This window comes from Phoca vitulina, unplaced genomic scaffold (genome assembly GCF_004348235.1).
Source record: "Phoca vitulina isolate PV1807 unplaced genomic scaffold, GSC_HSeal_1.0 scaffold2, whole genome shotgun sequence".
Taxonomy (NCBI): Eukaryota; Metazoa; Chordata; class Mammalia; order Carnivora; family Phocidae; genus Phoca; species Phoca vitulina.
In genome coordinates, this window is record NW_022589705.1 from 56,150,783 (window position 1) to 56,175,606 (window position 24,824).

The window sequence follows — 24,824 nt, forward strand, 5'->3', positions numbered from 1 at the left end:
CTGTGAATTGTGTAAGACTGATGAATCACAGACCTGTACCCCTGAAACAATAATACATTATATGTTAAAAAAAAAAAAAAAGAGAAGATAGTAGGAAGGGAAAAATAAAGGGGGGAAATCAGAGGGAGAGACGAACCGTGAGAGACTATGGACTCTGAGAAACAAACTGAGGGTTCTAGAGGGGAGGGGGGTGGGGGATGGGTTAGCCTGGTGATGGGTACTAAAGAGGGCACGTACTGAATGGAGCACTGGGTGTTATACCCAAACAATGAATATATATCAAAAACTAATGATGTATGATCTCAGGGTCTTGGGATCGAGCCCCACATCGGGCTCCCTGCTTGGCGGGAAGACTGCTTCTCCCTCTCCCATTCCCCCTGCTTGTGTTCCCTCTCTCGCTGTGTCTCTCTCTGTCAAATAAATAAAATCTTAAAAAAAAAAAAAAAACTAATGATGTATGGTGATTAACATAACATAATAAAATAAAATTTTTTTTAAAAAGAGGTTTTTTTCCCTTTTTTAATTTGTTCATTTGTTTTGTTTCTTTTTTAAAATATTTTATTTATTTATTTGAGAGAGACAGAGATAGTGAGAGAGAGCATGAGCAGGAAGGAGGGGGAGAAGAAGACTCCCTGCTGAGCAGGGAGCCCAATGTGGGGCTAGATCCCAGGACCCTGGGATCATGACCTAAGCCGAAGGCAGAGGCTTAAATGACTGAGCCACCCAGCACCCCTCATTTGTTTTATTTCTTAAATTTCACATATCAATGAAATCATATGGTATTTGTCTTTCTCTGTCTGCCTTATTTCACTTAGCATTATATTTTCTAGATCCATCCCTGTTGTTGCAAATGGCAAGATTTCATTCTATTTCAATATGTGTGTGTGTGTGTGTGTATGTATATATATATATATACATACACACACACAACATCTTCATCCATCTATTGATGGACATTTGAGTTGCTCCCATATCTAGGCTACTATAAATAATGCTTCAATAAACATAGGAGTGCATATATCTTTTTGAATTAATGTTTTCATTTTCTTTGTGTAGATACCCAGTAGTGGAATTACTGGATCACATGGTAATTCTATTTTTAGTTTTTTGAAAAACCTCCAAACTATTTTCCACAGTGGCTATACCAGCTTGCATTCCCACCAACAGTGCACAAGGCTTCCTTTTTCTCCACATCCTCGCCAACACCTGTTGTTCCTTGTGTTTTTTAATTCAGCCATTCTGACAGGTGTAAGGTGGTATCTCATTGTGGTTTTGATTTGCATTTTCCTATTGATTAGTGATGTTGAGCATCTTTTCATGTGCCTGTATGTCTTCTTTGGGAAAATGTCTATTCATATCCTCTGTCTACTTTTAATTGGATTATTTAGTTTTTTGGTGTTGAGTTGGTGTTGGATATTAACCCCTTATCTGATATATCATTTGCAAATATCTTCTCCCATTCGGTAGATTGTCTTTTTGTTTTCTTGATGGTTTCCTTCACTGTGCAAATGCTTTTTATTTTGGTGTGGTCCCAGTAGTTTAATTTTGCTTTTGTTTCTCTTGCCAAAGGAGACATATCTAGAAAAATGTTTCTATAGCTGATGTCAAAGAGATTGCTTCCTATTTCTTCTTCTAGGAATTTTATGGTTTCAGGTCTGACATTTAGGTCCTTAATCCATTTGAATTTATTTTTGTGTATGGTATAAGAAAATAGTCTGGTTTTATTCTTTTGCGTGTCGCTGTCCAGCTTTCTTAGCACCATTTGTTGAACAGATTGTCTTTTTTTCCGTTGTATATTCCTCCCTTTTTTGTTGTGGATTAATTGACCATAAAAGTGTGGGTTTATTTCTGGGCTTTCTATTCTGTTCTGTTGAGGTATGTGTCCGTTTCTGTGCTAGTACCATACTGTTTTGATTACTGTATCTTTGTAGTATACCTTGGCATCTGGGATTATGATACCTTCAGTTTTGTTGTTCTTTTTCAAGATGGGTTTGGCTATTTGGGGTCTTTTGTGGTTCCATACAAATTTTAGGATGATTTGTTCTAGTTCTGTGAGAAATTCTGTTTCTGTTTTGATAGGGATTGCATTAAATCTATAGGTTGCTCTGGATGGTATGGACAGTTCAACAATACCACTCCTACTCCATGCAGGTGTGCTGCTGGAGCGTTTATATAAATTATCTTTTTTAATTCTATATCAATCCTATTGTGGATCAAGTTATCCTAATTTTAGAGACCCACAAGTACAGAGGAGAGCTAACATTTTTTGTACGTTAATTTTGTATCTTATAACATCACTGAATTTATTACTTTTAATAGTTTTCTAGTAGAGTCTTTTGGTTTTCTATGTGTAGTATCATGTCATGTGCAAATAGTGACAGTTTTACTTCTTTCTTACCAATTTGGATATGTTTTATTTCTTCCTCTTGTCAGATTGCTTGGGACTAGGACTTCTAGGACTATGTTGAATAAAAGTGGTGAGTGGACATCCTTGTCTTGTTCCTGATCTTAGAGAAAAAGGTCTCCATTTTCACCAGTGAGTATGATGTTAGCTGTGGGCTTGTCATATATGGTGATTATGTTATTAATTATTATGTTGAGGTATGTTCCCTCTAAACCCACTTTGTTGAGAGCTTTTTATCTTTAATGGATGTTGAATTTTGTCAAATGCTTTTTCTGCATCTATTGAGATGATTGTATGATTTTTATCTTTCATTTTGTTAATGTGGTGTATCATGTTGATTGATTTATGAATATTGAACCATTCTTGCATCCCTGGAATAAATCCCATTAGATCATGGTGAATGATCCTTTTAATGTGTTGTTGAATGTGGTTTGCTAATATTTTGTTGAGGATTTTTGCATCTGTGTTCATTGGAGATAGCTTGTACTTTTCTTACGTGAGGCCTTTGTCCAATTTTGGCATCAGAGTAATGCTGGCCTTGTAGAATGTATTTGGAAGCTTTCCTTCCTCTTCTATTTTTTGAAATAGTTTGAGGAGAATAGGTATTAACTCTTCCTTAATTGTTTGGTGGGATTCATCTGTGAATCTGTCTGGTCCAGGACTTTTGTTTGTAGGAATTTTCTGATTACTGGTTCAATTTTGTTAGTAATAACTGGTCTGTTCAGATTTTCTGTTTGTTCCTGATTCAATTTTGGAAGATTGTCGATTTCTAGGAATTTATCCATTTCTTGTAGAATGTATTTGGAAGCTTTCCTTCCTCTTCTATATTTTGAAATAGTTTGAGAAGAATAGGTATTAACTCTTCTTTAATTGTTTGGTGGGATTCACCTGTTAATCTGGCTGTTACCACCAGTATTACCATAACTTCTGAGAGCCAGGTACCCTCTGCTGTGACGAATGGCACAATTATCATCCAAGTGTAGGAAAAAGGGTGCTTCAAATCTCATGCTAATTATTCCATGAGCTACTAGTCACCCAGGCTGAAACCCAAGACAAGGAGCCATGGGTAAAGCAATGTTCATCTTTAACACTGGTTTCCAAACTTGGGTCCCAGGACTCTTGTATACTTGAACATATTACTGAAGACTCCAAAGAACCTTTGTTTAAGTAGGCTGCAGCTACTGATACTCACAACATTAAAAATCAAAAGATAAATTTTAGCAATATGTATTTATCTATTTAAAAGTTTAATATCAAGGGGGAGAATCGGAGGGAGAGATGAACCATTAGACACTATGGACTCTGAGAAACAAACAGGGTTTTAGAGGGGAGGGGGGAGGGGGGATTGGTTAGCCTGGTGATGGGTATTAAGGAGGGCACGTACTGCATGGAGCACTGGGTGTTACACGAAAACAATGAATCATGGAACACTACATCAAAAACTAATGATGTAATGTATGGTGACTAACATAATACAATAAAATTAAAGAATAAATAAATAAATAATAAAAGTTTAACATCAAACTCACTACATGTTACAATATATGCCATAATTTTATTTGAAAACAGATTTCCATGAAAATAATTAGTGAAAAGTATGTCATTGTTTTACATATTTGCAACTGTCTTTAATGTTTGGGTTAGTAGAATGCAGTTCCCTTCTCATTTCTGCTTCTTCATTCAATCTGTTGCTTTTCGTTGCTTTTGTTGAGGTCTTTGAGGAAAATAAGCCTCATAGATGTATATAGTTAAAAATGTTACATAGTTGAGGGGAATTTTAATAGTCTTTCAGATAACTATGGGTATTCTTCTTTGATACTACACCACAACTTGACAAGCCATAATTTTTTAAATGTTACTTGCAATGTGGAATCTGAAAGCATGTCAATGAATTTTTTGCACCCTGTTACATTAAAGTATTTTATTTTATTTTATTTTATTTTTTTAAGATTTTTTATTTATTTATTTGACAGAGAGAGACACAGCAAGAGAGGGAACATAAGCAGGGGGAGTGGGAGAGGGAGAAGCAGGCTTCCTGTGGAGCAGGGAGCCCGATGCGGGGCTCGATCCCAGGACCCCGGGATCATGACCTGAGCCGAAGGCAGACGCTTAACAACTCAGCCCCACATTAAAGTATTTTAATGGATCTGGCACTCCTACATGATTTTTGTAACACCAGGCATTGGAAATTTGGAAAACAATGGTTCACTATGCATATCTTAACAATATTAACACATTTCACTCTCCAATATAAAAAGTCAAATTTATTAATATCACCAGTGATCTCATCAAGCTCAGTGGTTATGTTTTCCAAAATTTTAATTTTTGTTTGAAAGCTCAAAAATTTTATCATTGATAACAAATTATATTATTTGGTTTCCTTGAAGTGATGGGCTCCCTGTTCATTTTTGAAACAATGTCTGCCAAATAAGTAAGCCTGAATAACCATAGCTTGTTAGCTATCTTGTCGAGTAAAAACAATGTTCCAGGGGAAAAAGTGGCTAATTGCTTTTTCTTAAGACAACCATCATACTTCAGTACAGCAGAAGTTCATAATGCATTCTCCTCATTTTGTCACATACAATATTTAAGTAACTTGTGTTCAAAGATTGAGGTGTTTTTTTCAAAGATTGAAGTTTAATAACATTAGTGATTTTTACTATTGCAAGAGGGACTTTCTTAAGTCAAACTTAACTTCTTTCCTGTGAGTTTGATGTCACTGCCTTGATTTGTACCAAGACCACAGTATTTTTATCCACCATAACTTTTGCACCATCAGTGAAAGTATTAACCCAGTGGAAAGGGCAAATGTCTTAGTGTTATTGTTTTGAACCCATAGAACTCCTCTGTAAAGATCTTGGGGACTCCCTGGGGTCTGCAGACCACACTTTGAGAAACTCTGATCTATAAAATGATGTTAATGTGTAATACCAGTGCTACCGTAGGGACGGTAGCAAAGAAAACTTCAGCCCTCGGCTCACAAACTTCCTCTCTATTCCAATTCCTTCCATCACCCTGGGAAGCCCCGCCAGCCCCATAAATGAGCTATCCAACTCTTGCCCCTCAATTACTCCTTTTCCTCACCTCCAGGGACTTTTTCATCATTCTACTATCTTCTATGGTCACATCCTGGTCCTTCTCACTCTCTGAAACAGCTTCTCCTCCAAATCTTTAATTCGTGAGTCATCTGTGAATAGTTATTTGGGGGCTCTTCTACTTCTGTTGTTATATGCTCAAGGATTCCCAATGCACTTTTATTTGGACTTCTTTGGGGCTTTTACTCTCTTGACACCTAAGCTTTCTATCAATAATATTCCCTCTATTTTCATTTCCCTTTATAACTAGTTTTGATTCCATGATCTATCATTTTAAAATCATAATCATGTCCTAAATTTCTGGACTCCACTCTTCCCTTAATCATGCCTACCTATAAAATCCAATCCTGAACGAATCCAACTATCTACCACTTTACCTGGTTAACTCCTAGGTATCTTTCAATGTCATCCTAAACATCATTTCTCCAGGAAATATTTTTCCTCCCCTCATCTAGTTTGGTCAATCTCTGCACATCTTTTCAACACTTAATTATCACACTTGTAATATTAGTCTAATTTCTGTCTTCACCAGATTGTAAGCTCTGTGAAGGCAGATCTGTCTGTATGTTTGTTTACTATACCTATCATGGTGTCAGACCCAAGGAAAGTGTTCAGCAATATTTAGGAAAGGAAAAAAAAAAAGAATGAAGGGAGGAAAGCAGGGAGGGTGATGGACAAAAAGGGAAGAGGGGAGGAAAGGGGGGAGAGAGGGAGAGGAAGGAAGGAAAGAAAAGAAGGGAAAGAATGAAACTAATTTACAGAAAAAAGAATGGCATCGTTTAGAGACTTATTTGAACCTAATTTCTGGTTAGAAGCTAATTAACTAATTCTGGTAACTAGATATTCAAATAGCTCAAGATTCTGTCTATATGTCATTTTTCTGATAGATTGTCCTAATAATAAAAGTTTGAAGTATAGGAACATGGAGAAAGACAGGGTTCTAATCATCAAAAGGTGGGTAGAAGGTACATGATGAAGGTTTGGGAACAGAAAATGACTCCAGGATTATTTTTGCATCTCACTATGGAATTGACAAGATAGTGTCAATGTAAGCCCACAGAGACTGCATTATGATGTCAAAGTGAAAGGAAACAGTATTAATGGATGGAAGTGAAAACCTAGACAGAGCAGTGCTGTGTTGCTGTAGCTTTAAAAGCTTTGTGACATGATGTCTAGACAGAAGTACACATAGTAATCCTATCATTGAAGAAAGAGTACAGAAAGTACACAAGGACCATTCATTAAGTCATTACAGGGCTCCAACCTTTTAGCCAATATCAATATGTCCAGCATTTTCTCGTATCATTCCAATGAATCTTTAAATGTAGTTTATTTTTTGCTTATTATAAAAGCAATACATTCTCTTTAAGGAGAACATAAAAGAAAAAAAATGCCTCCAACCTTCCCACCATTAATATTTTGTTTTATTTCCTTTCGCTCCATTTTCATAATATAATTGAGGTCATACTGAGTATTATATTTTACGTCCTGGTTTTCCACTTAATACCATAGCAGAAATGTAAACTATTTATGATGGCTACACATGGTTCCACTCGTCTAACATCAAAAAATTAGATTATTGAGCACCCAGTCTTTCCATATTCTAAGTTCTTTCCTGAAGATACAGCCTGTAGAATGGGATGGCCGGGCTGAAGGATACGGGTGATTTTAAGGCTTATGACACCTATGGCCAAATGGCTTTCCAGAAGAATTGTATCATTTTTTTTTTCATTTACTTAGGAAACCATGGATAAATTTGTGATCTAGTAAATCTTGGAAAATAGTTTTAAAGCATCTCCAAAGAATAAAAAATAAGAAAAGCATCTCCTAGCTGCTGAGAATCTACTCAAGCAATAACACATTTAATACAGAGCACTGAGAGTCGGGAGTCTTTGATTACAATTTTTAGTTTACATCTACTTTGTTATGCTACAGTGAGCAAGTTTCTTTACCTAACTGGCTTTTAGTTTTTTTTTATCTATAGAATCGCCACAAGTCAATATAGTACTATGGCAGGATTTCTCAAAGTGTGCTCTGTGAAGTACTCAACCTGGGGTTGTGAAGGAAGAGAAGAAAACTTACATGGTCAAATTTGGATAAATTGCATACGACATGCTACTCTTGGAAATTTAAAATGCAACATATTAAAGGCCCTGAAAAGTCCTGCATTCTAATTTACACAACCCAGCATTTTCCCAAATTTTTGAACACATCATTTCTTGTTTCATGCAACATCTGTAAGATCATGTAACACAGTTGAGGGCATGCTGCTATAACACAAAGTGGTTTGGAGTCCACCAAACATGCATTGAAATGCAGTTTCTGCTACCTACTGAACTTTGATTTCCTTATAAGTGAAAAACAGGATAATAATAACTTGTGAGACTGTTTTGAATATGGGCTAAGATCATGTATGTAAAGCCCCAAGCACAAGCCTGATGTACATGTCAGTTCCTTCTCTCTAACCTTCTCAACCCCATACACACTCATCAAAACTCTCCACCTTCATCAAAAAGGTATTGAATGCCTATGCTGTATAGGGCTGTGGATTAGTGAGATGCTACCCATTTGACTTTTTAAATAGGGTGGCCCAGAGGGCAAAGGGCCTAAAACCTGGAGTTGAACATGCAACCTGTGAGTCAAATGCTTGACCCCCGCATGTGGCTACCTCAGCAATTGAGATCACAAAATAATAAATTGGCTAGAAGGTTAGAAGGCCTAACCCTGATTATTGCCAAGGATCATCCTAATAAGTTGGCTCAGCTTATATTTAAGACTGACTGTCACTATATCACCTTGACGCAGATCCATCCAGTTATTACGTGGAAATTATGTCATGAAACTGAGGTATTTTAAATTGACTTTGAAAGTTGACTGAGTCTCCAGTGACCTCCATGTTGTTAAATCCAGTGGAAAGTTTTCTGACTTGGTCTCACTTCCTTCTGTTAGCCATTGTTCCCTTCTTGAAATCGGTCTGTCTTGGATAGCTTCAGCACCACACTTCCTGGCTCCCTCCCGACCTCTGTGGCCAGTTCTTTTTGAATTCTCTACAAACTAGAATGCCTCAGGGTGCAGTACTGCCTTTCTTTTCTCTTTCTGCTTCTCTCACTCTTAGGAAGGTGAGATCCATTTCCTGGGCTTCCCATGACTCTATGCTGATGCCTCCTCACTTTAGGTCTTCAACCTAGACCACTCCTCTTAAATCCTGTTTTCTTTATCCAACTGCGCCATTTTAGATCTCCCCCAGGTCAGTGCCTCTGAGGCACGGCAAACTTTTAATGGCTCCAAATATCAACTCTTAATTTTCTGCTAACCAGCTTCCCTCTCAGTTTTACCCACATCCAAAAGTGGAACCACCATAACACGTGGTTGCTCAAGACAGATACCTGGCTGTGGTCTTTAATTCCTTCTTTCCCCTCACCCCCATATCTAGTCCTTTGGAAATTTCTGTCATTTTACTTTCAAGATATATGTCAAATATCTTCCCTTCCACCTACCTCTACTGCTACAACTCTCATTTAAGGCATTATTATCTCTCACCCAGAGCGCTGCTGTGGCCTCCTGTGGGAGCTCCCACTGCAGCTTTCACCCATTGCTTCTCTGCACAGCCACCAGAATGAATTTTTTTTATTAGAAATCAGATAATCCCTACCCCCCCCCCCCCCCCCCCCTTTATAAGACCCTCCAGTGTTTTTTGGCTGGTTGGTTGGTTGGTTGTTAGTACACATAAACTGAAGTCCAAATTCCTCATCATGATGCCAAGGTCCCCTGTGATCTGGTCTCTGCCCACCTTTTTGACATCCTCTTAGGGCACAATACCCTACTCTCATGCTGTTCCCATCCTTCAGGGCCAGGAGCATGATGGGCCATTTCCCACTGGATCTTCACACGGGTTGATCTCTCCATTCTCCCTTGTTCTTCACCTGGCTTCTCCTTACCATCCTACATCTCTCAGCTTAAATGCCACCTCTAGAGAAAACCCACCAGCCAGCCTGTCTTTAGATTGCTCTAATATCCTCCGTCAAAAGGCCCTATTTGTTTCCTCCATAGTACTTATCACAGTTTTTTTACTGTAATGTTTTGTTTACATGTTTATGGACTCTATCACTACACTGTAAATTCCTTAAGGGTAGGAACATTATCTGTTTAGTTCACCACCAACACCTAGCATACCTAGAGTATATACTGAATGAATAAATGAACAAATGAACGAATGGATGGATGAAATGAACAAATGAAAAGTATCTACTGTGTGCTGGGTACACAGAGAATTCCACACAGAACTTCTAGTTCTAAGCATGTGCCAGGCTTTCCTGCAATATGTTTGCATAATGCTGTTTCCTCCACATCGAGTAATCACACCTCGTTCATCTGGCTGAAACGTCCCAGTTCAGTTAAGCCTCTCTTCCTCTAGATAGCTTTCTTTGACCTGCCTGCCCTATGTTAACATCATGCCATATACATAGAACTGCTCATATTTTATCTCCATCCCTACACTGCACGTTCTACCAGGCAGAGGTCACGACTATATTGTTCACCATTGCAGCCTAGTGCTAAGTGTAGTACTTTGCCTATGGTAGGAACTCAGTACAAATGTTGGGTATAAATATATTATCTCATTCACTTTTATATTATTTCATTTAAATTTTATAAGAATGCTGTGGGGTGGGAATTATTACACCCATTTTATAGGTAAGTAAAACAGATTCATGGGGAGATGAAATAAACTTGCTTAAAGTTATATAGATAGTAAAATGGCAAAGCAAGGATTTAAATGAAGGCTGTTTGACACTAAAATGTATGCATTGTTTTAGCATTTCAAGATACACTATGCAGGATTTCTGACAAAAGGGAAAGAGAGTAATAAGAATAATATTCTAAAAGCTTACCATGTGCCATTTTTGTGCTAAGTACTTTGTATGAACTCTCCTAACTCCTGAGAAACACTCAGTGAAATATGTATCTCTGTTTTATAGATGATAAAGTTGAGTCTTAGTTTAACTTCCCCAAATTCTGGAGCCACTAAGTGGTGAAGCCAGGATTTAAACACAGGTTGATCTCACTCCAAAGCCGATACCCAATGCCACTTCAAGTATAGCTAATGATTAGTTACCCTGAACAAAAATGTCCACATTCACAGGATTCACTTCTGAGTCATATCCACTACTCTGGATATGAGTCCACTACTGACTATTCATATTAGTTAAAAATTCATGTAGCTTGAATACATACTGATTTCCAGTTATCTGGACAACTTTTGAAAATAGTCACATGGCTCTAGCCCTGGATACTTTGTAAAACACACTCTGATGCCTCTGAAATAAATAAAATAGAGAAGGATCATGATTTAAGCTTCTCAGGGTCCGCTACCTCTGTGTCCTATTTAATAATACAGAGAAACAAACCTTTATGGTCATCCTCCATGTTTGAGGTTCTCACTCATGTTTCCATCAGTCCCTCTAAAGGAATTTTGTTCATTTTCCATCAATGGAAATTTTTGGTTGAAAATGTTGTATTTGCACTACTTATGAAAATGTGTGCTTAGTTTTGGGGGGAAAAAAAACATTTTTTTTTTTCTGGTGGATGAGGGTAGCAGGAATGGTGGAGATAACAGTGATACAGCAATTAGAAGACCTGACTGTTCCACTAGATGGCCAAGTGATTTAGAACCTGTCAGACTGCTTTGTCTCCTCTCTGGCCCTCAATCAGGGGATAATAATTACAACAATCTTAGAGAGACACAATGAGGATTAATTGGCCAGTATTCTTAAAATGCCTGGCAGAGAGGCCTGGTTGTTATATAATATGCCCCTTCTCTCTCTCCCTCTTTCTGGGGCTCAGGTTCTTTGCCTGCCACATGAGTGGATGGATTAAACCATATGCTGTCTGTGTCAGTCCTAATTCCAAAGATCTGTGATACAGAAAGGATGGAAGCAGCAGACAAGAACTTTGGAAGAGTTATTGCACATATATCCAAGTATGTAAGGAGAATCATGAACATCATGATAAGTGGAAGATGTAAAAGAATACCAAATGAAACTTTTAAAGCTGAAAATCATTACGGGCGCCTGGGTGGCTCAGTTGGTTAAGCGACTGCCTTCGGTTCAGGTCATGATCCTGGAGTCCCGGGATCGAGTCCCACATCAGGCTCCCTGCTCAACAGGGAGTCTGCTTCTCCCTCTGACCCTCCCCCCCTCTCATGAGCTCTCTCTCTCTCAAATAAATAAATAAAATCTTTTAAAAAAAAACAAAACTGAAAATCATTACAACAGAAATGAAAAATTCATTGAACAGGTTAACAACAGAGTAAATACTGCAGAAGAAAAGATTAGCAAACTTGAAGGTACAGTGACAGAAGCTATCCAAAATGGAACAAAAAGATAAAAAGACTGCCAACAACAACAACAACAAAAAGAGCAGAGCCTCAGTGGACTGTGGGATATCGAGCAGTCTGACTATCTGCAATTATACTATCAGAAGGAAAAGAGATTATGGGGCAGAGAAACATTTAAATTAATAATGGCGAAATTTTTTTCCAAATTTGGTGAGAACTATAAACCTACAGAACCATACCAAAGTGCATCATAATCAAATTGCTGAAAATCAGTAATAAGGAGAAAATCGTAAAAGTAGTCAATTTTTTAAAAATGACATATTACACAAAGAGGAAAGCAGATTTTTCCTCAGAGACTATGCAAGCCAAAGATAATGGAATGAATCTTTAAAGTGATGTGGCAGGAAAAGAAATAACTCACTTAGAACTTTATATTTACCAAAGGTATCCTTCAAAATAAAGGCAAAATAAAGACTTTTTCAGACCACTGAAAATGGAGAATTCATCACCAGAAGTCATTCTGCATTGCAAGAAATGTCAAAGGAAGTTACTCAGTGAGAATAAAAATGATATCAAAAATGATATCATTATTGGAAAGTAGGCTGTGATAAATTAATGGCATATATTGTAAATCTAAGAACAATAACAACAGCAACAAGAAAGAAGAATAGCTAATAAATCATTTGGAATTAGAAAAAATATTAAATCTAAAAGATAAAAACCAGAAATAAAGAGCAAATGGGACAAGTAAAAAACAAAAAGGTGATAAACAAATGCAAAGTTATCAGTAATTACATTTTTTTTTAAAGGTTTTATTTATTTATTTGACAGAGAGAGACAGCGAGAGAGGGAACATAAGCAGGGGGAGTGGGAGAGGGAGAAGCAGGCTCCCGCTGAACAGGGAGCCCGATGTGGGGCTCGATCCCAGGACCCTGAGATCACGACCTGAGCCGAAGGCAGTCGCTTAACCAACTGAGCCACCCAGGCGCCCCCCAGTAATTACATTTTATATAAACGGTATAAATACTGTGATTAAAAGACAGAGATTGTTAGACTAGACACTAAAGCAAAATTCATCTATGTGCTATCTTCATGAAGCATACTTTAAAGTATGAAGAATCAGATAAGTCAAAATAAAGTATTGGAAAAAACTCACCATGCAAACAATAATCAAAAGAAAGCAAGAATAGTTATGTTAATAATAGACTGCAGAACAAAAACAATTCCTATGGATAATGAAAGCCTTTCATAATGATAAGGAGGCAAGTCATCAAGAAGACATAATAATTCTAAATATAGATAGATGATACATAGATAGATGATAGATAACAGAGTTTGAAAACACATGAAGCAAAAACTGAAGGAACTGAAAGGAGAAATAGACAAATCCACAAATACAGCTGGAGATGGCAACATCCCTCCCTCAGTAATAAATAGAACAAGGAGATGAAAACTTGAGCAATATTAACAACCAGCTTGATTTAATGACTTAGCACTACACCCAACAACACAGAAATACACACTTTTGAGTGCACATGATATATTCACTAAGAGATCATATTCTTTATCATAAAACAATCTCAATAAATTAGAAGGACTGAAAATTGTTTAAACTTTTTAAAGCAGCACACATGCTAAAATGTATTATTTATATAAAATATGTGATGGAGAGCCATTGATATTTGAGGCTGGATATTACAACTGATTTTCATCATCATTATTTTTTTAAAGATTTATTTATCTATTTATTTGTCAGAGAGAGAGAGTGCACAAGCAGGGGGTGCGGCAGGCAGAGGGAGAAGCAGACTCCCCATTGAGCAAGGAGCCCGATGTGGGGCTTGATCCCACACCCTGGGATCATGACCTGAGCTGAAGGCAGATGCTTAACTGACTGAGCCACCCAGGCATCCCTCATCACCATTATTTTTAAATGTTTTTCTCAATCCCATGTTTCTATTAAGAGTTTATATATAATAAGCAAATGGTAAAAAAGAGCTTATAAAAATAAAGATGTACCAAAAATTTTAAAAATTAAAACAAATTTAAAAATTAAAGTGTACCATTAAAAATGTATATCATCTGTCTTTCTCACTGTTAGGTTTCATGTAAGATTTTATTTGGGGCAAAAAGTGTGCCACTGTTAAATTCTGTATATGTTTGAAATCACTGACCAAACTTGACAATCCATGCCAATTGACACACTATACATTTGTTCTATCTAATTTTTGTCAACCATCAGAGAGAATGTAAAGACCAAAATATGACAATAACAATCACACAAAACCACTGGCAGTAGCTTCCACTGAATGCTTACTAAGTACCAGGCATTGTCCTAAGTACTTTCATCCATTTGTTTCTCTGAATTTCCTCCCATTTTACAACTCAGAACACTTATGTAACTTGCCTGAGATCACACCAATAGTAAATGCCAGGGCCATAATTTGAACCCAGTAAAATTATTTCACCATGTAGTCTTCCATTTTCAAAGCCAGGGTCAGATAAACTGGCATTAGATACAAAGACCTCATGATTTCCTACTTCAGCACTTTGTGAAGTATTTAATTGGCTCTCTTTTGCCTTGACTTCAAGTTTGCCTCTTCACTGGTCTGTCTTATTTGATAAGTTCATCAAACATCAAGACTCTTTGTTCATTTTCAAAAAGGATTACAATGATAAGCTTTTATAATTAAGAGTATCTCAGTAGAGATTTCTTTTACCACCGTTCTCTTGCCTTTATCTTCTAATTATTAGAGGTGAATTTTCTGATTTTTCAAAAGTGAATTTGCTTTAAATACAAGTTGCAAATTAACTGCTTGTAAAAATGCCTTTCCCCCTTCTGAACTGTTATGTAAAGGAAATCTCTCTTGCTCTAGCATTTAAAAGCAATAATGATTCAAAATTAAATCTCTCAACAAGAACTTGAATAAAATAGCTCAACTTAACATCTTCAGTGTTTGGGAAACAAGGACTGCTTTCACATTACCCCAAAGCTAAAATAAGGGGCTGTTTAAGCACCATGACATACTTGATGTTAAGATATAAAAACCTGCAGCCAGGTTGGACCATTCAAGGAAATGAAATGGGTAAAATTGCAATGTACATATGAAAATATCACTTTCACTCTTTACCCTACAGCAAAAGGTAAACTCGTTTTAAGAATGAAATGACCCAGCATCTCTACAGTCTCTTGCCTTTCCCAAGATGATGTTATTAACATTACCTAATTGTATCCTCCCTCAAACACTATGAGATGGGAATTTGCAAGATTCACAAACAGATAAGTAGAGGTTAGCTGTCCAACATTACTCAAGAGAATTATTATTTATTAAACTGAGTATACTTTATATCTAGGACCTTATTTCATATTTATTAGCTCTTATAGATGAGGCATTATTATTCTCATTTCCACTAGGGAACCTGAAGCTCAAAGAGATTAAGTGGTCCACTCCAGATTACCCAACTCTTGAGTATTAGATCTGTGATTTGTATACAGGTCCATCTGACTCCAAGGGCATGCTCTTTTCACTGTCCTGTAGTCCTTCACTGGATTGGTAATAACACAAAAGGGGTCACATTCCATCCTAAAATAACCTGTTGCAAACAGGAAAGTGCCTTAGCTCCCCATTAGGTGATCCCTATGTGCAAATTTTGCAGATTTATGGCCAACTCACCGGTTCACCTTCTCCTGAATGGTTACCCCAGGCTGACAAGTCATCAAAGACAAGATGAAGAAAGCAGCAGCAAACATCTCATCCACCCTATATTACTTAGAACGAATAAAATTATTCAGAGAGTTGGAGTTAAAGATGTCTTCAGGCTGGGACCTGTAAGATCAATTTAATGTTTGGAACTAACAGAACTCACTCAGCTGTCATTGAGATGTGGTTAATTAGTGACGAGGGTTATTGATTAGCCAAATACCCTAAAATTTCAGACACCAAAGGCCACTGTCCTTCAGATCTTTTGAAAAGTAATATCCATATGGTTGAGGAAAGGAGGATTTGAAGCCAATACCAGTCTAGGAAAGAGAACTTATTTTCAGAATGAGGCAAAGCCAAATCAAGAGACAGTTGCAGAATTCATTCAATCTTTCTGAGTGGCTCTTGGAACTTCTGAAGTCAGATCGATTTGCTTTGTAAGACTGAAACAGGGCTAATACTGGTGTATCAGCTCCGTCATAAGAGCCGCCCAAATGTAGAAAATGTTAATAGTTACATAAAGGTTCTACAATGTATTGCCAAACATCTGGAGCCTGAGAGCTGTGGTAAATGAATGGACTTTCTGCTTTTCATCCAGACATTAGATATCATTAAGACCCAGCATATTTGTGTTTGGAGGGGACCAGATGTCTTCCGTAGACATCTCCAGAAGCATTCTCTAGAATTATAGTGACAGCTACACATCTGCACCGATGATATCATACCTACATACATTCTCTTACTCTTCCAGATATATTCATAAATTAATTAAATAAGTAGAGACAGAGAGACAGGAATAACTGAACATGGGGCAGGCATGTCATATGTCTTATTTTACTGAATCCTCACAAGTCAATGAGATAGAAATGATTAATTTCATTTTGCAGTTGAAGAAATGGAGGTTCAGAGAAGTTAAGTAACTTGCCCAAAGGATGTACAGCCATCTTGATCTCTTTGGGAATATTTAGTTTCTCTCATTAGCAAGATTAGCCAGTAATATCATTATTCATCTCAAATAAAGTTATGAAAAATTTTGATGACCAACTTGTATGCTTAAGAAATGTGTGTCTGATTTAAATGTGGAGATTTTAATAAGACACCCAGTTGTTACTGCCTCTGTTTTTCAGACATTTAAGCAAACATTTGACAGAAGTGGAGACTGATTCTGGGTCCTAAAAAACCTCTGAAGTCCCTGATTTCTGTGTCTCTCTCCCATGTGTGGAGGAATTTAGACTTCTAATTTTATAGACAATGGGGGAGCCACTGAAGGTTTCTGAGCAGGAGACTTAGATTGTCAGGAGCTGTTTTCTTAATGATGAGTCCAGTGGTAATGCACAGGCAGATCTGGTCTGAGGAGAAAAACAGAGGCCTACTAGGAGTCTATAACATGGTCTCAACTAGGAGTGATTTTGCCCTTGAGAGGACATTTGTTAACGTCCAGAGACATTTATGGTTGTCACAACTTTGGAGGTTGTGCTCCTGGCATCCAGTGGGGGCTAAACATCCTACAAAGCATGGGACAGCACCCCCTGTCCCCAACAAGGAATTATCTGGCTCCAAATGTCAATAGTGTCAAAGTTGGGAAACACTACCCCACAAAAAGGCTACTGCTCTCCCCTGATGCCTAGGATTCTGGTGAATTGATTTTCTTCTTTTTACATATAGATAATATCATCTTCCTTCCCAGACCAGCTCCTTCTTGAGATTTCCCTGATGCCTTTTCTCCTCACCCAAGATGTTAGTGGCCTTCAGGAATCCTCCTTAACCTCTGCTCACCTTTCTCACTCTCCAACCCCCAACATGGTCCCCTAAATTCTGTCATCTTTCCTCTGTAATGTTTTCCCTTCAAAGTTTCTCTCCTTCATTATTACCCTTGGATCCATTTCAGGGCCTGGGCTCTTCCTGAAATGATCATGATAGACTCCTAGTGGGCATCTGTTTTTCTCTTCAGACCAGACCTGCCTGTGCATTACCACTGGATTCATCGTCAAGAAAACAGCTCCTGTCAACCTAAGTCTCCTGCTCAGAAACCTTCAGTGGCTCCCTCATTGTCTATAAAATTGGAAGTCCAAATTCCTCTGCACATGGGTCCAAAGCCGTATTTGCAACCTTCATCAACCACCAACCTCAAATTATCCCTGACATTCTAGGCTAGGTTCTCCTGACCTTCCTCATACTTTCTCATCGCCGTGACTTTGCCCATGCTGGACCCTTACCTGGACTACCTTTATCCATCCTCTTCTACCCTTCCGCCAAGTGTCTTCTCAAATAGCATGTCCATCATGGATCCTTGGTTGACGGTCCCATCTGGAAGGTATCTCCATGTTATCTTTGAACCTTGCAAATACATACCAGAACTTTTCAGTTTTGACTCATACTATGTTTTTCTAGGGGCATGGGATACATCTCAGTAAAAAAAATTTCTCTAGGGTAAATCTTGTGTCTGATTTTCTCTGTAATCACCCATATCACTTAACACTGAATCTTTAATAAGAAATAGTATTTGATTGAGTGAATCTGTAAGTGAGTCAACTAAAGATAGTTTACTATTCATAATACTTTCAAGTGTATTTTCTCATTTAATCTTCAAAATAATCTTGTGAGATAAATATTATCCTCAAGAGAGTCCTGACAGAGAGACAGTGATTAAGAGGGAAAATGGAAACAAGGTAGATAGAGTACCAAGCCCTGTACCTGCCACTTTACATGTTTTTTTTATAATCTTTTTCAATCTATTTAATCTTCACAGTGATCTCACAAGGCCAGTAGTCATGGTGCTATTTTGAAAATGAGGACATTGAGTTCAGCCTGCAATCACACAGCTGGTGAGTCTCAGAGTCATGGATTGATAATCTGTTCAACTTCAAAACCTGAGACCTTTTGTGGTCTGGTCACATGACTACCAAGTGGCATATCAGGACAGGGCCTGGGTCTCCTACCTGTGGGTCTTGTTCTCTGTCCATTATGCCTTAGCTCTGAGAATGAGTATCATTTCCCAAGACAAAGAAAGAAGCTAGAGTGAATGGAGGGGTAATCACAGAATAGAACCAAGAGAGAAGCTAAGTCAAATGGGATCATGTCATGCCTCTATGACTCTGTGTGTGTGTGTGTGTGTGTGTGTGTATGTGTTGGGCAGGACACTCATCTGTTTTCAGCCAAAATGTTCTAAGATGAATGGGAAACACCAAAAAATTGTTAGGTTTGCATATGTGGATTTCACCTTAATTGCAGTGTTCTGTTATCAAAGATAGATAGTTATAAAATACCATGCAGAAGAGACAGCAAGATGGCAATTCATTTTGAAGATGCATTGCTTGTCTTGGGGAAACACTTTCCACTATCTTGGTCAGCCTGTGAGTTACAGCCTCAGAGTGGCACCTGTCCTACGTTGGCCCAGACTGACATCCAGGTCAGTGCTCTTTGAAAAACCTTTGAAGCTCTGCACCTCATTCCCCCGTGCTAGGCCTGCAGCTTGCCCAGTGCACACAGATCAAAACTCTGCACACCTAATGCAATTGGAGACAATTTACTGGAATGGAAAGAACACAGTTGTAGGTCAGAAAGTGCCACTGATCAGTTATTGTCACCCAGCCTCAATTTCTTCATCTGTAAAATGGATAAAATGATACCTATCAGGCTTGTATTGCAGAATAGAAGACTGAAGAAGGAAATCTAGCCTCAACTGGGAATTCTGAATAGCTGCGGCTCATGTATGTTAGCAGTGCTTCTGCTTCTCTCTGCTTCTCCTCCCGAGTATCTGTCTCCTCTCATAGACATGGGCTCCTTCACCTAAGTGCCAGTAAAGGGGGAAAGTGGAAGAAAGGAGGGGCCTGACAAGGAGAAGAATGGAGAAGGATAGAAGGTGGGACGTTCCCATTCAAGTGCCCAGGGCAGATTCTGAGGCCTTCTGCAGGGAGGGCCAGGTGACACTGTGGTAGAAGGACCCGCTTCCGCATCTCTGCCCAGGCTCATGTACCATGCCAGCAGCTCAAGGGTTGAAAACTTGGGGAGCACCTCAGAGTAGCAACTTTAGCTTGGAAGTGCCCAATCTTGAGATGGCCAGAAGCAAACGAAGCTTCTCTAAGCAGTTTACTGGTTGACAATCCACGTGGATGGCAGAGCAGACAGTTTTGTGAGTTTGTTTGAGGTGTGCCTCCAGAAGCAAGTGTGTGTGTGTGTGTGTGTGTGTGTGTGTGTGTGTGTGTGTGTGTGGTGATGATGATGATGATCTGCTCCCTCGCTGGAGAAACCTACAGAATATTCAACACAACACCCGGCACAACGTCTGCAGACAGTCAGTGAGCACCCCCAGTCCACTGGTTAGCCTTCCCCCACCTCCTCTCTCAACACTTTGTGAGACTGAATGTTTGTGATATTTGTTTTCCCTCCCGTTCCTTTCATCAGGCCGGGCCAGAGCTGCAGCCAGCAGACGGTGGTGGTGGGTTTTCAGCTGGAAATGAAGTAGGGCTGGTTTAAGTAATTGATCTCAATCAGAGGCTTCATAAGGGATGGGCTAATGCATGCCTACTGCTTCCCACTTCATGTTGAAGCTCTGCATTTGCATTTAAGGGGTGGGATGAGAAGGAGCCAGCTTCTGGCTCATTAGCATAGAAATGCAAGATCTTTTCTCAAAGAAGGCATTGAGCATTGGAAGCAGCTCAGGCCAAATCTGGGTGGTCCTTTGGGAAATTCCTATTGGAATTTGGCTGCAATAAAGACCAGAGTCCATTTTACACCTGAGCAAGTTCTCCAGGCTTCATCCATGGATCCACTGTCTTTTCTGCCTTGCCTCCCCCCACAGCATGGTGAAATCTGCACCTCACCCCGGTTCCCACAGCACCCTGGCCGCAGCTCCCTCTCTGAAAGACCACCAACTTGGTGCTTTGGGGTTTATCCCACTTGTGATTTCTGGGAACGCTTGAAGACAGGGCTGTGTTGGCCCAGAGTCTGTGTGCACCAGATGTAAGAGTCTGTGAATGGAGCTAGCTTTCCACAGCCAGGCCGACTCCACGTGCCCCATGAGCAGGCAATAAGGGACTGCAGTGTGTGCACAGATATTATTAAAAAAGAAAGCATCACACTGAGAGATCCTGATACTTTCTATCTCCCACCACACTGGGAGATTCAGGGGGACAGGGGCTGGTTTTAAATGACTTGTACCCCAGGGCTGGCACTTAGTAGGTACTCCATACTTGGGTTTTATGAAGCCCAGTAGGAAAACTGCAGCTTTCAAGTACAACATACCTGGATTGAAGTCCAAGTACCACCATTAATCAACTGTGCAACTTTGAACACTCTGACTTAATTACCCCTCCTGTATAATGGGTTTGATGGATTCATATATACAAATATAACAAATATATATGTTGCACATACATCATACCTAACAAATATTCATTATGGATGCTGTTTCTCTTGGTAATCCCCTCGCTTCCTGCCCTCTCTGTCATGGCCTGTGCTCTATAAGCACCGTCCCGGGGCCATTCAGGAGCTTGCTCTCAGCTGGTGCTCATGGCGCCATCTGAGGAAATGGTAATGGAGAGAGGATCACTGAGAGACTGATGCAGTAGACATGTGTGTGCCATTTTCCTATATATCTTAGGCATCGTTATGCTATCCAGCCACAGGTATTTACTGCTTAAATGATGCTTCTTAAAGATATTGTGGTCTCTCAGCCTCAAACCAACAGTGACCCAGTGGATTGGTCAGTCAGAACAGAAGCGCTGGGAGGCTGACCACGCCCATCTTGTTCACCATTACATAACAAAGTAGCTGCACATTATAAGCGATCACGGATTGCACTGGCTCCATCGGGGGCTGGGGTTAGGTACAGTGCCTGGCACTAAACACCCAGAGATGAAGAGAACACAGCCCCCGCCATCACAGTGCACGCCCCAGAGCAAGTGCCATGGAGATCTGCAGGGACCAAACTGGGAACATCCAGAACAGCTGCTTCCTGTGGTTTGGGCTTTGAAGGAGGCAGGCAGGCAGATAGAAGTGTCTGTAGACAGAGGAAGGAAGGGCATTCTAGACAGAGGAAACAGCATGAGCAAAACCATGAAGATGCCGAAGGGACACGGCCAGTTTGGGGACCAGCTAGCTACCTGGTGGGCAAAAGGATAGACAAAGGCCACAACAAAGGGCTTCTTCTTCTTTTTTTTTGCCAAGACTAAGATTTCGATTCATTCCATTGCTAAGGATGTGGAGGAGCTACTGAACAAACTGAGGCAGCAGAGCCCCATGATCAGCCTGTACTTTGCACTCTGGGGGACACACGGAGGATGGAGAGGAAGCAGAGAAACCAGCTTGGAAACAGACTCCCAGGCACTGGAACTCCACACACCGGGCAGGCGAGGGGAAACGCTGGGGGACAAAAGGGAACAGTGGGAATCCAGAAGCTCCCGAGTCAGGCCTCGGATCCGTGTGCTGGCCTCTACAGGATCACACCTGCATGACCTTGGGACAGTCACTTGACTTCTCTGGACCCTCAGTGTCCACGCCTGAGGGCTGGCTCATCTCTACTGCCTCCTCCAGGCTGAAATCGTATGCACGGAGAGCCCCGATCTAAGACGCTCCCCCTCGAACTGCAGGACTAGGCAACAAATAGATATCTATTTCCAAACCAGTCAAGGCTCTCTTAATACTTTTATTCAGGACTTGTCTTCCCATGAGACACTCCAGGCTGTCAGTCTGTAATTAGACTTTCTCCTGCTCATAAAGCCAGGCTGTGTGGAGCGAGAGACGGAGCCGGATTAGCCCACTGTAAACAAATGTGGTCAGTCTCCTTCTCGCCAGTCTCGGTTCCAGTTGAGTGGATTTCTGCAGCTCCTGGGTGAATGTTAATGCCTCCTACGTACACGGTTGCAAGAAAAGAATCACGCGTGCCTCCCTTTCTCGCGAATGCTTCTCCAGCATCCCTGTGACGCAGCATGGGGCACTGGGGGCAGGCGGCAGTGCAAAGAACCTGAAAAAGCCTGAGGCAGGAGATGGGCACCTCGGTTTCAAGGGAAGCTCAGCCACTAATTTTCTTTGTAACCTTGCAAAAGTCACTTCAGCTCTCTGAGCCTCAGGTATCTCAACTGTAAAATGAGGCTGAGAACACCTGCCTCGCAGGCCTGCTGGAAAGAGTAATTGAGATAATGTACATTAGAGCTTTTGGTAAAGCTCTGCAGGCAAGGGGCCAGTGTCAAGGATGATGGGCTCAGCTTTCCAGCGCAAAGGGGCAAGGAGTCGGGGTAGATACAGAGCATGCGGGAAGGCCAGGTTCTAAATTCTCATCAGCATCAGAGTCCTAGAAGACGGGGGTGGGGGGACAGACCCGATGCCCCCCTGAACTGCCCTCTGATGAAAATTGTCCTGAAATCAGAAGCAGGTTTTCCCTCTATGGGAGTAGAAGAAAGAGTGCTAATGTTTATGAGCATTTGTGCTCTTCTCGTAATCTTGACGGTAGCTTTAGCTGAGAATTCTTATACCCACTCCAAAGATGAGGAGGCTGAGACCAGAAGAAGGAGATGGGAGGGAGAGAGGATTTGAGGCCAAGTTGCTCTGACATTTAGTCTGCCTAGGCTCCCTGTTTCTCAAATTATAAGCAGATTAGAATCAGCTTTAAATGGGGGACAACAGATACGTAGTAGGCTATTAAGAAAACAAATGAAATATTTGGGAGGGCACTACTAATATTTTCACAGGGCATCAAGGAGGATGAGTCCATGTCATGAACCATAAGCATCATGAAGGCAGAGGCTGTACTCACTGCAATATCCCAGCACCAGGAACACTGCCTGGAACAGAGCAGGCACTCTGTAAATACTTGTCAAATGTATGCACCACCCCTATGAGACTTACCGCTGTCCCCTTGGCTTTTCTGGCTGATCACAAGCAGTAAGAAAGGAAAAGCAAATCCTTCATGTAAGTTGTCCGAGGAATTTGCACACATTTGTTCTACCGATTGTTTCCATTTCAGTTGCTGTATAACAAACCACCACAAAACTCAGTGGCTAGAAACAACATTGATTTATTATTTCTCAGGATTCTGCAGGAGGTCACTCATGGATGGGGCTGCATTCAGCTGAGAGCTCGGCTGGGGCTGGAACACGCATGATACCCTCATCACCAGTAGTCTAGCCTAGGCTTCTTCCCAGCCTATCTGCTGACTTCCCAGAGAAAACACTTCTGCTTCTATCACACTTGCTAACGTCCCATTGGCAAAGCAAGTTGCATGGCCAAACCCAGATCAGTGTGGGAGGGGACCGCCCAAGGGTGTACGTATCAGGAAATAAGGTTCATAGAGCTCAGTTGGTCACATGGATCTTCATGAGCAACACTTAATAATGAACTTATATATGTAAAGCAGTTAGAAATATTCCTGGCACTTAGTTTGTACTTCTTATGTATTAGTGATAGCTAAACATTATTAATACCTAATTATAGCATATTACCATAATTATTATTAAGTTCCTTACTGTGACTACCTTTATTTTTTGGAATATGAAATGAGAACCCCATGCTAGGGATGCTTTGGAGTATCCTTCAAACTCTAAGCATATTAACCCTCTATATTTCTGAAGCTACACAATTGTGTTTGAATAGCTGAGTCAGCAACAAAACATGAAGATGAATCCCTCTTTCTCCTCTTCCACTATGCCTTTCTTTTTAACGTGGCTTCCCTAAACCTGGGTATACTTTTTGCTCGTTCCTAAAAGTGATGTTGGAACTTAAAGGAGGATTACTCATCTCTGTAAGAATCCATTCACTCAATAAGCATTTTCCTAAGCCCATCGCAGTAACCTCCTTCCCTTTTCCAGGGATACATTTGGAGGCGGACATGGACCCAGTTCTGACAGATGAGATGTAGATGAGCTGCAAATCTGTTGGGTAACCTCTGAGGAAGACTATCTCCCTTGATCAAAAGAAAAAGGTATGCCAGAGGAATCCTTGTTTCCCTTCCTACTTTTGGACATAGTTGTATGAGGGCATGATACTTGGAGATGCCTTTTATACCTGTTGTCATGTCATGACAAGAATATGCTCTGGATAACCCTCTGGTCCCAGAGCAAAAGAAACCTATGGACTGGAAAACTCAGGCAGCCTAGAGACCTTCAACTTGAAACAGAGTTGTTCAGTCAGATCCAGACTCACTCTAGCTGTCACAGCTTGAAGCAGAGCTCCTTAGCTGACCTCAGAAAAGCGCTGAGTTTTGGGATTGCTGTTATGTGGCATTATGTGGCAACAGCTAACCAATACGCCTCATATTCCCCAGTCTGCTGTCAACTGAGCTGCAGAATCTAAGGTGT

The 24,824-nt window shown here is 40.1% G+C and overlaps 1 protein-coding gene across 1 annotated transcript in view; it reads right to left on the minus strand.

Moving 5' to 3' along the window:
- The window catches only part of C8A (complement C8 alpha chain), a 63,810-nt gene extending 48,139 nt beyond the window's left edge, over nt 1-15,671 (minus strand). The window contains exon 1 of the mRNA XM_032416692.1: nt 15,505-15,671. Within this exon, the coding sequence (XP_032272583.1) occupies nt 15,505-15,581 (77 nt within the window). The 5' untranslated portion in view covers nt 15,582-15,671. The remainder of the gene's footprint in view (nt 1-15,504) is intronic.
- Between the last annotated feature and the right edge of the window lie 9,153 nt (nt 15,672-24,824).